We start from the raw sequence: 12,736 nt of genomic DNA, 5'->3' as shown, positions 1-12,736 counted from the left end.
ACTGCACACAACTGAGCATCTCATGTAATTTGGCTGTGAAGCCATGACCAGTTCAAGAATTTTGTGGGCTGCGTGTAGCAGATTTTCCACAATGGGCAGCTTAGGATGGCATGACAGCAAGATCACGGTCGGGTATTTTACATTGTTGAGGCACAGGACTCCTTGCGATGCAATATAGTTAGCAATAATCCTGAAAGGAAGTGCTATGGGAACACCCATCTCTCCAGGTTGCCTCATGGCAGTGCTGGCATTCTTGGTGGCCCTGAAAGGCTTTCTTGGAAGGCTTCATCTCAAATTATCTAGCTGTGTAATTTCCTCTTTCTCTCCACAATGAAAGTGAAGTCCAGCTGCATTGGTGTAATGTGAGAGAATTCTGTTTTCTTTGTCAGGATCTGCAAGTGCAGCTTGATGATTCAACTCACTTGAATGAAGACTTCAAAGAGCAGCTGGCAGTCACTGACCGACGTAACACCCTCCTCCAGTCTGAGCTGGATGAGCTGAGGGCTCTGCTAGACCAGACGGAACGTGGCCGTAAATTAGCAGAGCAAGAGCTGCTGGAAGCCACTGAACGTGTGAACCTTCTACACACCCAGGTTGACTTGCGTATCGTTTTTGTTGTTCTCACCCCACCCCACCCCGCCCCACCACATCACAAACTAGTCATCACTTAGGTAGCAACTGCAGATAATGCAGGTTTTAGGCAAAATATGACCTCATTAATAAGCATGCACAAATGTCCATTCCCGAGGGGTGGAAGAAATTAAAGTGTACATTATATGGTGAGCAGTAATTTTAACATGTTTGTAATTCAGTGGCCTCTAGATACAAGAAAATTGGCTTCATACAACACTTCGGTGACCTCTACCAGCTCTTAAAATGTCTTTGTCTGTGATTAAGAGAATGTTTACTCCACAAGTAAATAGTTTGTCTCTTGTGCTCTTTTTCTGTTCAAATTATGGCCTTTACTTTCCCACCTTTCTTCCCTACATGGTGTAACTAGAACATCAAAAAAATCATCGATGTCATTTCAGTACAGGAATTATGAAACTTATTGCAGGGGTGCCACTAAGTAATTTTAGTCCCTGTTCTTACAGGGACCTCCCTTTAAAGTGCCATGTGTATTACTTCAGTTGTGAAGCATGCAATTAACATTTCTCTTCTCCCCCATTCCTACTGCCATTCCACGCTTTACAATTGCTTCTACATTCCTGAGATGTTACAGCAAGAAATAAAAAAACGCTAACCCTGATAAGAAAGAAATACTCTGAGCATGTGCAGTTTTAAACTCACTATGATTTAAACTTAAATCATAGCACTGCCAGAATAAAATAGAGCTTGCTTCTGCTGCCATGGTGCTAAACACATTTATTTGGGGAATAAGTGCCATTTTGTTGTTGAAAAAGAAAAGTAAAAATAATAAAAGCAACTTCTGTATCCATGTACATGCTCAGCTCACCACTCCCTGACTATAAAATGTTTTTAAAAATAAGAAGGAAGTTTGTTGCCCAGATGCTGATGCTGGGCCTATTTGCTGCTGTCCTCATCACCTGCCGTTTTGGGGAGGTCATTTGGGTAAATGTAGGGATGTGCGAATCAGCAAAATTCGAGCTCACCAAAGTTCTCCAAATTCCATCTTGAAATTCATTCTGTCTCGAGCCTATATCAGATTATGAGCTTTGTTGTTGTTTTTTGCATGAAAATCCGTGTGTATTTTTCCAAATGTACACATCAGTAGTATGCATCTTTGAAAAGTACACATTCTTCTCCTATCGGTTAGTGTGTTTGTGCACATTTTTCAAACGCACACATTTTTTCATATGTGTTTTTCAAATGCATGCATGCTGTCAAACACATTGGGGGGCAGCAAATCACATTGCAGGCTCGGAAATGCACAGACTTTGACCACAGATTGCATCCGAGTCCGTGTTTAGTCTGGAAGGTGTGAACTGGGTAAATCCTGATTGGAACCAAACTGAAACAAAATACATCCCCAGGTAAATGTGGGGCCCTGGACTTTGGCCCCAAGGTCCAGCCCTACTCTTACTGCTTCCATGAGTTCAGGTCAACAAAGCAATAAATTCTTCAGTTAGGGCAGGATGCAGACAATATGAAGCACTTTTACGTGCCACTATTTCTGCCTTGCCCAAGATGGCATCCTCCAGATGTGTTGGAGCAGCATTCCCAGCATCCTCCAGCCAGCCATGCTGGTTGGGGGATACTCAGAGTTGTAGTCCAACAGATCTGGAGGGTGTCACCTTGGGAACGGCTGCACTATTTCAATTAGAGAGTGTTTCTCTTGAGTCTCTTCCATGGAAATAATGGAAGTTACAAGTGCATCATCTTGGCTAGATCCCGCTCTTTGTTATTTTCTACAGATTGACGTAAAATTATCAGCCCAGTATTGACGATGTGCTTAATTATACAACAGAGTGGGTTGCATGAATAACCTATATGCATGTTTTTTTGAGGAAGCAAGCTTCACAATGTCTTTTTTTCCTGTAAGCTGGTTTCCGTAAGCCATCTGATTACCGATGAGAGATTCTTTTCCAATGGCAAATCCCGAAGATCACTCAGTCCACTCTTAGCTATTCGTAATGCTCTACTGAATTAATTTCTCTCCTAAGTTTTGGTTGCGCAAGTCAGACGCTTGGGTGGAGGATTCTGGCTTGAAGCAGAAGTTTGACTTTGTTGATTTATTGGATTCTTCTAAACCTCTAATCCTGTGCTGTGCCTAGGAGGTATTTGGTAGTTAATGGCACACATTCACTGTGTATACTAGGTGAATAAACTCAGGGCTGTGCTTTATCTGTGCAGTGCTAGTCCTAGGAGGTGACAGATGATTGTCTGCCCTAGCGAATGCCGCTTTCTCCTCTTCTTTTCCAAATTAAGAATACCAGCCTGATCAACCAGAAGAAGAAACTGGAGACTGATATCAGTCAAATGCAAAATGAAGTGGAGGAAGCCATACAGGAGTGCAGGAATGCTGAAGAAAAGGCCAAGAAAGCAATCACTGATGTACGTTGACTGCTTATTCCTACTTCTGTCAAGTGTCTTTTTATGTGTGATTCATTTCTGAATTGGGTACATCTTTGTATGTGGTCAAGTCAGCATCTTTAGAGATCTATTTATTTAAATGTGCTAGTAATTGTGTTTCTCTTCTTCCAAGGTAATTTATTTTAGAAATCTAAATTGAACTTCATTCAGAAGTGTGTGTGGCATTTTGGATGGTGAAATACCTTCTTGCAGATTGGTTTCCATTAAAACTGAAAACTGCAGAGATTTAGATTTTTCCTGTCGCAACCTATAATAATAATTACACATGTGTCCAGTTTCATCTTCCTAGCTTAAATATGTCACTAGAATTTAGGCACATTTAGAATTTAGACACATCATAAATGCATATCCATTAAAAAAAAAACACCTATGTGAAATGTGTGTTAAGTCTCCCTTAGTGCTTAATTACGCTGTGTAACTTTTTAAGTAAAACTTTAGTCCATAAGTCTTAGAACTGGAGTTCAGCGATATAAGGAATCTGTTGATTTATCAGTATCTGGTCCTCCTGATATTCCCCAGGATTTTATAGTCGTGTTAAATCACCAAAACTAATAGAGCTCTTATTCTTTCTTTGTGATATCACTTCACACCTTTATCTTATCACAGGCAGCCATGATGGCTGAAGAACTTAAAAAAGAGCAAGATACCAGTGCTCACTTGGAGCGAATGAAAAAGAATATGGAGCAGACCATTAAAGATCTTCAGAAGAGACTGGATGAAGCAGAGCAAATTGCTCTGAAAGGGGGCAAGAAGCAGATTCAAAAGTTGGAATCCAGGGTAAGTTTCTAAAAGTGCACTGCTAGTCCCTGTTGCAACTGTTGAAACTCCTTTGGGGAAATGCTTAATACCTTCATTTTTAAGACTGGCGCTCAATACTTTAAAAAAAGAGCAAGTAATAAAGAATAGTGTAAAGGAGATCTTGATGTATATGCCCAAAGCCCTTTAATAAATATTTTTAAAGCATATTCAGAAGACTTAGGGTGCAATCCTATGCATGTTTAGACAGAAAAAAAACTCCCACAACTCCCAGCATTCCCAGGCTGGCTGGGGAATGCTGGGAGTTGTGGGAGTTTTTCCGTCTAAACATGCATAGGATTGCACCCTTTATCACTAACAAAGAATTCTTTGAGTTACTCCCACGAGGCAGGACCACTCTGAAGACACTGCTTGCTGCCCTATAGACAACATAAACGCTTTCTGTTCGGGTGCAGGTTCGTGAGCTGGAAAATGAACTAGAGGCAGAAGTTCGTCGTAATACAGAATCTCAGAAAGGAGTCCGCAAATATGAGAGGCGTATCAAAGAGCTGACTTACCAGGTAATACTGCTTCAACTAGGTCAGATAACATATTGTACTAGAATAAGAATATACTTTCCATAGACGCTAGTCCCGTCACGCATAGAGAGCAGCATTACCAAAGAGGTTGTATATGTTGTATAGTGAGAACAAAGCACAAGACTAGCTAACAATAACAAGGCTTTAATAACTATCCAACAAATAAACAGTAGTTAACCTTAAGTCCAAATAGGTAACTGTAGGAGACATCTAGGCCTTGCTGAGGCCTGGTCCTGCCTGCCAGGAGGAGAACTGTTGTCTCCTTAGCTGCTTGCACTGAACTGAAGCCCTGCTCCAGTAGTCATGTGATAAGCCTCTAACAACCTGAGGAGGGGAAAATCATTTAAGGGGGCAGTACACACTCAAATACACACACCATTGACAGCAACTAACAGCCTATGGGCAGATCTCTGCCTCCTCCCTTTTTCTTCTGTCTCTGTCATCCACCAGACTGCCTCAAATAGCTTTGGGGGATGAATGATAAAGACAGAGATGTCTGAGTCAAAGGAGGAAAGGTTCTTCTATCCTACCACACCAGCACACACCAGTTTCTGTCTCTCCCTCCTTCTGAGCCTCTGGGTCATTCCAGGAAGCATGGAGGGGAGGAGATGACAGTGAGGGTTGGCAACTGGGAGGCCAAACACATCTCCAGTGAGTTGATTAGGCCCAGGGGCTGGTAGTTGCTAACCTGAGTTGTCTATATTATCCAAGGATGGGTAGAACTTCCAAAGTCATCAAAACATTATTTGATTAGTCTTTGTTACCCATTTTGCTGTGACTACATGAAAATTCATTCCTGCATATTTGCTTTAGAGAGTCAGAATCAAAAAGTATTAATAATACTTGTCAGGAGACAAAGCAAAGATTGGGAAACCAAGCCCACTGAGATGGAGGCTGCCATCTTTTTCCAAATTAAGTCTGGTGTCTATGTCTAATACTTGATTCTCTTAAATAGTGCTATGTATAGGTATCCCTTAACAGGACCCGTTCCAGAGGGGAACCTGAGTAAGGTGTTGCCTATGGGCCTACCCTTGTCCATGGACCCATTTCCCACCAACGTTACCAAGGGCCTATTGGGTGATGGTGGGAGGTGATGCCTGGCAACAAAGGAGGAGGAGGATCTACCACTTGTTCAACTGTGGACTGCCAACCAACCAGCAAGGGAGGAGGAGTGCTGCTGTCTGTGTTATTCTGGGCCCTGTATCAGCTTTAACTTTTTTCCCTACCTTCCTGGTACTCATTGGTGGTAGTGGGATGAAATGGAGTGACCCTTTGTAAGCCATCCTGAGCAGTGTAGAGGAAGGGCAGGATGCAAATATGTTTTAAAAGAAAACATCTCTCTGAGTTTCAACATGCTAGATTTCCAGTGAAACAAACCATTTCTCATATTAATCTGTCATCGGCGGATGGCTACCAACATGTAACGTATTCTTTTATTTGTTCTGCAAAGGCTGAGGAAGACAAGAAGAACTTGACAAGGATGCAAGAGCTGATTGATAAACTGCAGCTGAAAGTGAAAAGCTATAAGCACCAAGCAGAAGAAGCTGTAAGTTGGTACACTGTGATGTGTGGCCATGATCAAACCAATAATTAACCTAACCTCTGGCTAGAACAGCTAAGATGGAACCGTCTTGTTCAAATTAGGGAAGGAAGGCAAGCTGCAGTTGTGTTTTGTTTTTAAGAAAGGGTGCTTTAACAATGATTAGAACTTGAACTGCAAATGGCTTTATGTTTCGAAGTACCTGTCTTCTGTACTTTAAGCTAATAAAATTGTTCACGCTGACATTACATGAAACTACTGTGGCTGAAAAAAAGGACATGCATCGCTAAAAAAGAGGTCAAAAGAGGACACTGATTTGCACAAAGTTTGCGTATGCTACTTTGTAAGTATAGATGCAACTTTAGAAATCATTATTATAATTTAAATACAAATACAGTACATCTCACTAAAATGTAGAAGACTGTGGCCAGGAGCTGTGTGCCTTGCTAAGTCTGCTGTCCAGGTGCTAACTGCTTCAAGCCCTCTGCTATCTATCTATCTATCTATCTATCTATCTATCTATCTATCTATTATATTTCTATACCACCCAATAGCTGAAGGTCTCTTGTTTGCTTGCCCTTCTTATGGTTCTTTATCTTTAAACCAGACCTGGATGGGTCAGCCCTTCAAATATAGGACACTTCTGTAAAAGTGGACAGATGGCTACCCTACAAACTCATTGTGACTTTGCATGTTTATTTTTAAGTTTATTTTTATACATAATAGCCATGTTGGAGATCAGGACCATGGCAAGGGGAGAATTTTTAAAAAATCCTTTACACTCATGCTGTGATCCCAATGAAAATCCCCCCCTTCCCCTCTGAAACTGCTATTTTCATTGGGAAGCTGCCACTGGAACCAAACTTTAGGGAGGGAGATTTTCATCTGGACTGTGGTGTGGGAGGTAAGAGTTTAAAAAACAACAACTTCCAGCCTTGCTTTCAGGACAACTTCCAGTCCTGAATCATATCAGCCCCCTTCCCACAGGTGCCATGCATACAGTTAAAGCAATAACTACACAAGGCCAAACAACACTTTTAATGAAATATATAGTTTGGCATCCCGCCTATGTTCCCCAGCAACTGGTGTACATAAGCATACTGCCTCTGATACAGGAGGCAGCATATAGCCATCACAACTAGTAGCCACCGATAACTTTATGCTCTGTGAATTTGTCCAATCCCCTTTTAAAGCCATCCAAATTGGTGGCCATCACTACATCCTGTGGTAGCAAATCCCATAGTTTGACTATACGCTGTATGAAGAAGTACTTCTTCTTTATCTTTCTTGAATCTCCCACCAGTCAGCTTCATGGGATGACCCCAGGTTCTAGTATTATGAGAGAGGGAGAAAAATTTCTCCCTATCCACATTCTCCACACCATGCTTAATTGTGTAGACCTCTATCAGGTCTCACCTTACTTGCCTCTTTTCTAAGCTAAACAATCCCAGCTGTTACAACTAGGGGTGCACGAAAGTCACTTACCTGGTCTCGCAGCTTTTCGCGGTGGGGGGGAGGCGCTTCGCTGCTCTCCCCGCGAAGTTCAGGCCGGGGGAGGGGGAGGCTTTCCGCCTCGCCCGGCCGAAATTCAGGCCAGGGAGGAGGCGCCTCGCCTGGCCGCGAAATTAAAAGTTTTTTAAAAAAACAAAAACGCCCCCATGATAGGCTACGTGACGATTTACGTAGCCTATCACGGCTGACTTTGCAGATCTAGCCGTGATAGGCTACGTTAATCGTCATGTAGCCTATCACGGGGGCGTTTTTTTTTTCTTTTATTGGAATGGCGGCGGCGGCAGCCGGTCGAAAGATCGGCTGCCGCTCCCGCCCCTGACGAAGACCCGACGAACCGCCACCGGGACCCGCCGCCGGGAGGGACTTTCGGGAAAGGTAAGTCCCGTCCCGGGGGGGGGGGTGCGGGGGGCGTGGGGGTGCGGAGAATTTCTCCCTGAAACTTCTTCGGGGGGGCTGAACACGTTGGCGCTCGGCCCCCCGAAGTTTCGGGGAGAAATTCTCCACTATCCCTAGTTACAACCTTTCCTTCTAGGGGAGTTGCTGCAGCCCCTTGATCATTTTAGTTGCCCTTTTCTGCACTTTTTCCAACTTTACAGTATCCTTTTTAGGTGCAGTGACCAGAACTGTACACAGTATCCTTCTAAGTGTGGTCACACCACAGATTTGCATAAGGGCAGTATTGATACTGGCAGTTTTATTCCCAATTCCTTTCCTAATTATGCCTAACACGGATTATGCCTTTTTCACAGCAGCCACATGCTGGGTTGACATTTTCATCGAGCTGTCAACCACAACCCCAAGATCTTTTTCTTGGTCAGTCACTGAAAGCTCAGATCCCATCAGCTTATACTTGAAATTGGGATGTTTAGCCTCGACGTGCATCACTTTACACTTGCTTACGTTGAACTGCATTTGCCATTTTGATGCCCACTCCCCTAGTTTGGAGGGATCCCTTTGTAGCTCTTCACAATCCCTTTTTGTTTTAACCACCCTAAAAAACTTGGTGTCATCAGCAAACTTGGCCACTTCACTGCTCAGTCCTAGTTCCAGATCATTTATGAACAAGTTGAAAAGCATTGGTCCCAATACAGATCCCTGTGGGGCCCCACTGTTTACATTCCTCCATTAGGAGAATTTACCAATTATTCCTACTCCCTGCTTTCTGTTCTTTAACTAATTACTGATCTATAGGAGGATCAGTAAGTGGTTACTGGTTATCAGTAACTGCTTCAGTGCCCAAAATATTCTGTGACCACTGAACATAATCCTCATTGGGCTGTTTTTGGTCCTCTCACCCCCACCCTTAGGGTCCCCCCCCCCCAAGATTATTTTGTACTTGGGGTTTTCTGAAACCTGCTGATACCTATCTCTTGTGTGTGGATGATGCCATTTTAACTACATCAGCAACAGCGCTCGAGCCTGAACAACAGAGGGAATGAGTCTTAAAATGGATCTTATTGTATACAATCACAAATCTAAACACAATTTCATCTCACAGAATGGAAAATGAATTATATGTTGTTACAGGATCATTTGTCCTAGCATTCCACTGCATGACAAATGATGCCACTCTGTCATAAAACATTTCACTCTGTATTCTGTTTCGTCTCAGTGAATATTATAGATCTGCTTTAATACACTAAAGATTAGCAGCAAAGTAGTATGTATTTACTGAAAGTGTCTTAATATATTTGGAGATACATAGTAGAGGTACAGGCTACATAAGCACACTTGCAGTGGTTTTCTGCCTAGAATGAGTATTTTCATAGGGTGAGACAAGCTTTCTAGCGTAGGCCCCCTTCTGTCCCTTAAAACTCAGATATCAGTATTTCTTGTTTAGGTCCCAAGGCAGATTCTGAGTCTGCTTTTCCCCCTCATTCACCTCCCCACTCGCCCCCTAGTGCTTCCCCACCTGTGTTGATTGACACTTCTGGGGACCAATGGAACACTTACCAGTTGGGGAGGTGAGGATAAAGGGGATTTTTGTGCTTATATGAGTTCCTCCCTGGAAGCCCTCAAACTTTATTTTCCTCACAGGTCTGCCTGGTTCCCTGCTTGGTGACATCTACCACTTGATTTGTTTGTTATCCATTAGTTACTCTTGGGGAGACTTACTGTAAAAAAGCCTGAGACTCCCTGGTGTCTAGAAATTTATTATTCCTCCACTATGGGATGTGACATTTTTCTAAGCCATTTGCTTGCTACTTAAACTAGCCATGACATCACTAGCCACTGCTGAGAAAACTCTCTCACTCAAGTAAGGAATGCAGGTTAACTCAGATTAACAAAATGTTTTAAACAAAACTGGTTTCTAGCATAGATAGCAAGCAAAGCCCATGAGTTTCCATGAAATAGTTAACATTGACTTCCACAGGCTTATGTTGGCCATGGCCTGTTTTGCATGTCTCGAAGATCACTGCTTGCCAGATCACCAAGGTCAAAACACTTCTTAATTTCCTTTTATTTTATTTATTTTCCTAACAGGAAGCTCAAGCTAACCAATACCTTGCAAAGTACAGGAAACAGCAGCATGAGTTGGATGATGCTGAAGAACGAGCTGAAATAGCAGAATCCCAGGTCAACAAGCTCAGGACCAAGTCAAGAGATATTGGCATAAAAAAGGTATGTCATCGTCAGACAAACCTGAGGAGGCAGTTTCTGCTAGAACCTGGGGAAAAGGCAGGGTAGGACAGGCTGGCAGGTTTCCAAGGTCCTGCCTCTCAAATGACCCATTTTCACGCCTGTGTGGCTGGAATAGTTTCTCCTCTCCTGTTTCTCCTCTGCCAAGGAAGAGGCAGTAGTTCTTGCCCAATAGGATGAATTTTGAGGTTCCAAAATGTGGCAGGGAACCATTACCAGCCTTCCCCAACCTGATGCCCTCCAGATGTTTTGGACTTCTACTCCCGTCAATCCTGCACTAGACTCTAGTGACTTGAGGCCTACCCTTTATTTTATTTATTTCATTTCTCTACTGCCCAGTAGCTGAAGCTCTCTGGGAGGTTCACAAAAATTAAAACCACAGAGTGCAGCATAAAGCAATATAAAATATACAAGCTTAAAATCACAGTAAAACAATATAACCAGAATAAAGCCTACCTTTTCCTCTCTTGCAGAGTTTACAACAAGGGAACATGTGCACGAACAACACTATATAGGCATAGTCATAGATAAAACACTGTAGGCTGTAAGAAGACATTCCACTGCAAAAATTTTACAATTCTAAGCTAAATGCATGGTATTAATGTATTATTTTAGTCTAGGCTAAACTTTTATTAAGTGGTGGCCGCCACACTAATCATCCAAGCCATATGTTTTCCCATGTAATGATGCCTTTGGAGCTACTGTAATTAATATCAGAATTAATCCTTAAAGGTGCAATCTGGGACTATTGAAATCAATTTGAGGGGCTGACAATGGATTTTGTTAGGATGTGGAATATGCCCTACAACAGCTAAAACTGGCAGTTAACAACCTTAATATTGCCTGATTTAAATTATTTTGGCAGCCACAACTTATATTTTCTGGTTTTATCAGCATTATTTACTCTAATGATGGGTATTGAGAAAAATCTTATTCACTAATGTACACAATGAAAGCTCCCACAGATCAGCAGAGGCTACAAAGGAGGCCTTTACTGGCATATTGCATAATCATATGGTGCTGTTGTCATGGCCACCATTCTGAGGGCTCCGCAGGGGACACCCGGGTAGAAAGCATGAATGCGTGTTGCAGCCTGAGCAAAACAGCAAAGCTTCCATCTTTACATGAGGTTTGTAACAGACACAGCAAACCCACAACCACATCCCCCACAGGTGAGGAGAGTGTCTGCAACTCCTATTGCTTCTTTACAAGCATTCACAACTCTATAATAAAACCACAGTTTGACTTTGTCATGCAGAATGGAGGTGACAAATTCTAGCAATTTTTGGAAACTTGGAGGCGGCTAACCTTTTCCGAAATCAAAATATACAGAAGCTGTGCACAGAATATGTTACCTCATCTTCCTATTTTTCAAATATTACCCATTCTTAAGAACCTAAGAAGAACCCTGCTGGATAACACCAAAGGCCTTTCAAGTCCACCATCCTGTTTCCCAGAGGGGACAATCAGATGCCTATGGGAAGCCCTACAAGCAGGACACGAGGGCAATAGCCCTCTCACGCTGTTGTTTCCCAGCAACTGGTATTCAGAGGCATGGTACCTTGGATCCTGGAGGTAGTCCAGAGATTGCTGCTCACAAGTAGAAGTACATTTCTGCAGATTGACCAAGCAGTACTAGGTTCACACAGGGCAAATGTTTCTGGAGGTGGCAGCGGAGGAGGGAAACCTGCATGCAGCAACCTGGCTAACTTATGTGGAACTACATGAATAATGTCATTCAACAGCATGGGAAGAGAATGACCTGGTTTGCACAACACACTGGGCTCATTTAACCCACACTGAGGTGTGGGCACATGCCAGGCACCATTTTGAATATTCAAGCCCTGATGGGGTTGCAGCATGTCTTCCAAACCCAGCCATTGGGAGTTATGTGAGGGTTAAACAACCCTCATATAACCCTACAACAAACCAAAGTTTAACCCTCACATAATCCCAGATGGCCAGGTTCAGGCGACATGCCACAACTGCATTTGGGGTTGCAAAGTCAAAATGGTGCCCATGATGAGCCCGGCATGTTTAGCGACCTGGGCCTATATGTACCCTGCTGCTGTTCCTAGATATACACATTTTTTAATCCTGTGGATAAGCACAATGTATGCAGCTATGAGTAAAATCATAATCTAATCTTGTAGGGTTCCCAAAGACAGAGGTAACACAACAAAAAAAATCACATGCAAGGTGGCTCATCACTATACAAAATTAAAAATGTAATTCTTCTGAAAGTGTTTCAAGGGATATGCATTAAAAAAAAAAAAAGACTGCACTGGACATCCAAAGCTCATTTCTAGCAGAGGGATTTGTTCTTCATTTTGCCTATCAAGTTTCTATTTCCCTAGCCCTTAGGCTTGGGCATAGGAAAATCCCTAGTTGTGGCCACCCTGAGCATTTTTTTTACATCAAAAGGGCAGGATATAAATAACCTTAATAAATAAGAGAAAATGTAAATAGAAAATATTACTTCTTTAAAAAAAACACTTAATGTATCTTGATACATCAGACTTCCAGGCATCTTGAAAACTGAGGTTCATAATTAAGAACTGTTCTAACGTCTGAATAGCCAACTCTGCCAACACCTAGTATTTGAAGAGACATGCTATAATTTTTAATAATGCTAAAGAAACTGCAACCTTTCTAT

The 12,736-nt window shown here is 42.4% G+C and overlaps 1 protein-coding gene and 1 long non-coding RNA gene across 2 annotated transcripts in view; one reads left to right on the top strand and one right to left on the bottom strand.

Moving 5' to 3' along the window:
* Positions 1-12,736, bottom strand: part of LOC146349696 (uncharacterized) — a 63,700-nt gene that overhangs the window by 22,993 nt on the left and 27,971 nt on the right. The gene's annotated exons all lie outside the window — the stretch shown is intronic.
* The window catches only part of MYH15 (myosin heavy chain 15), a 102,206-nt gene that overhangs the window by 86,888 nt on the left and 2,582 nt on the right, over positions 1-12,736 (top strand). Inside the window, exons 36-41 of the mRNA XM_084843327.1 lie at positions 390-593; positions 2,890-3,015; positions 3,661-3,831; positions 4,266-4,370; positions 5,839-5,934; positions 9,925-10,062. Of these exons, the coding sequence (XP_084699453.1) occupies positions 390-593; positions 2,890-3,015; positions 3,661-3,831; positions 4,266-4,370; positions 5,839-5,934; positions 9,925-10,062 (840 nt within the window). The remainder of the gene's footprint in view (positions 1-389; positions 594-2,889; positions 3,016-3,660; positions 3,832-4,265; positions 4,371-5,838; positions 5,935-9,924; positions 10,063-12,736) is intronic.

Source organism: Heloderma suspectum, chromosome 3, assembly GCF_057233095.1.
Source record: "Heloderma suspectum isolate Gila_16-S chromosome 3, 16-S_ref, whole genome shotgun sequence".
Lineage (NCBI taxonomy): Eukaryota > Metazoa > Chordata > Lepidosauria > Squamata > Helodermatidae > Heloderma > Heloderma suspectum.
This window is presented reverse-complemented; position numbering and strand designations above follow the sequence as displayed.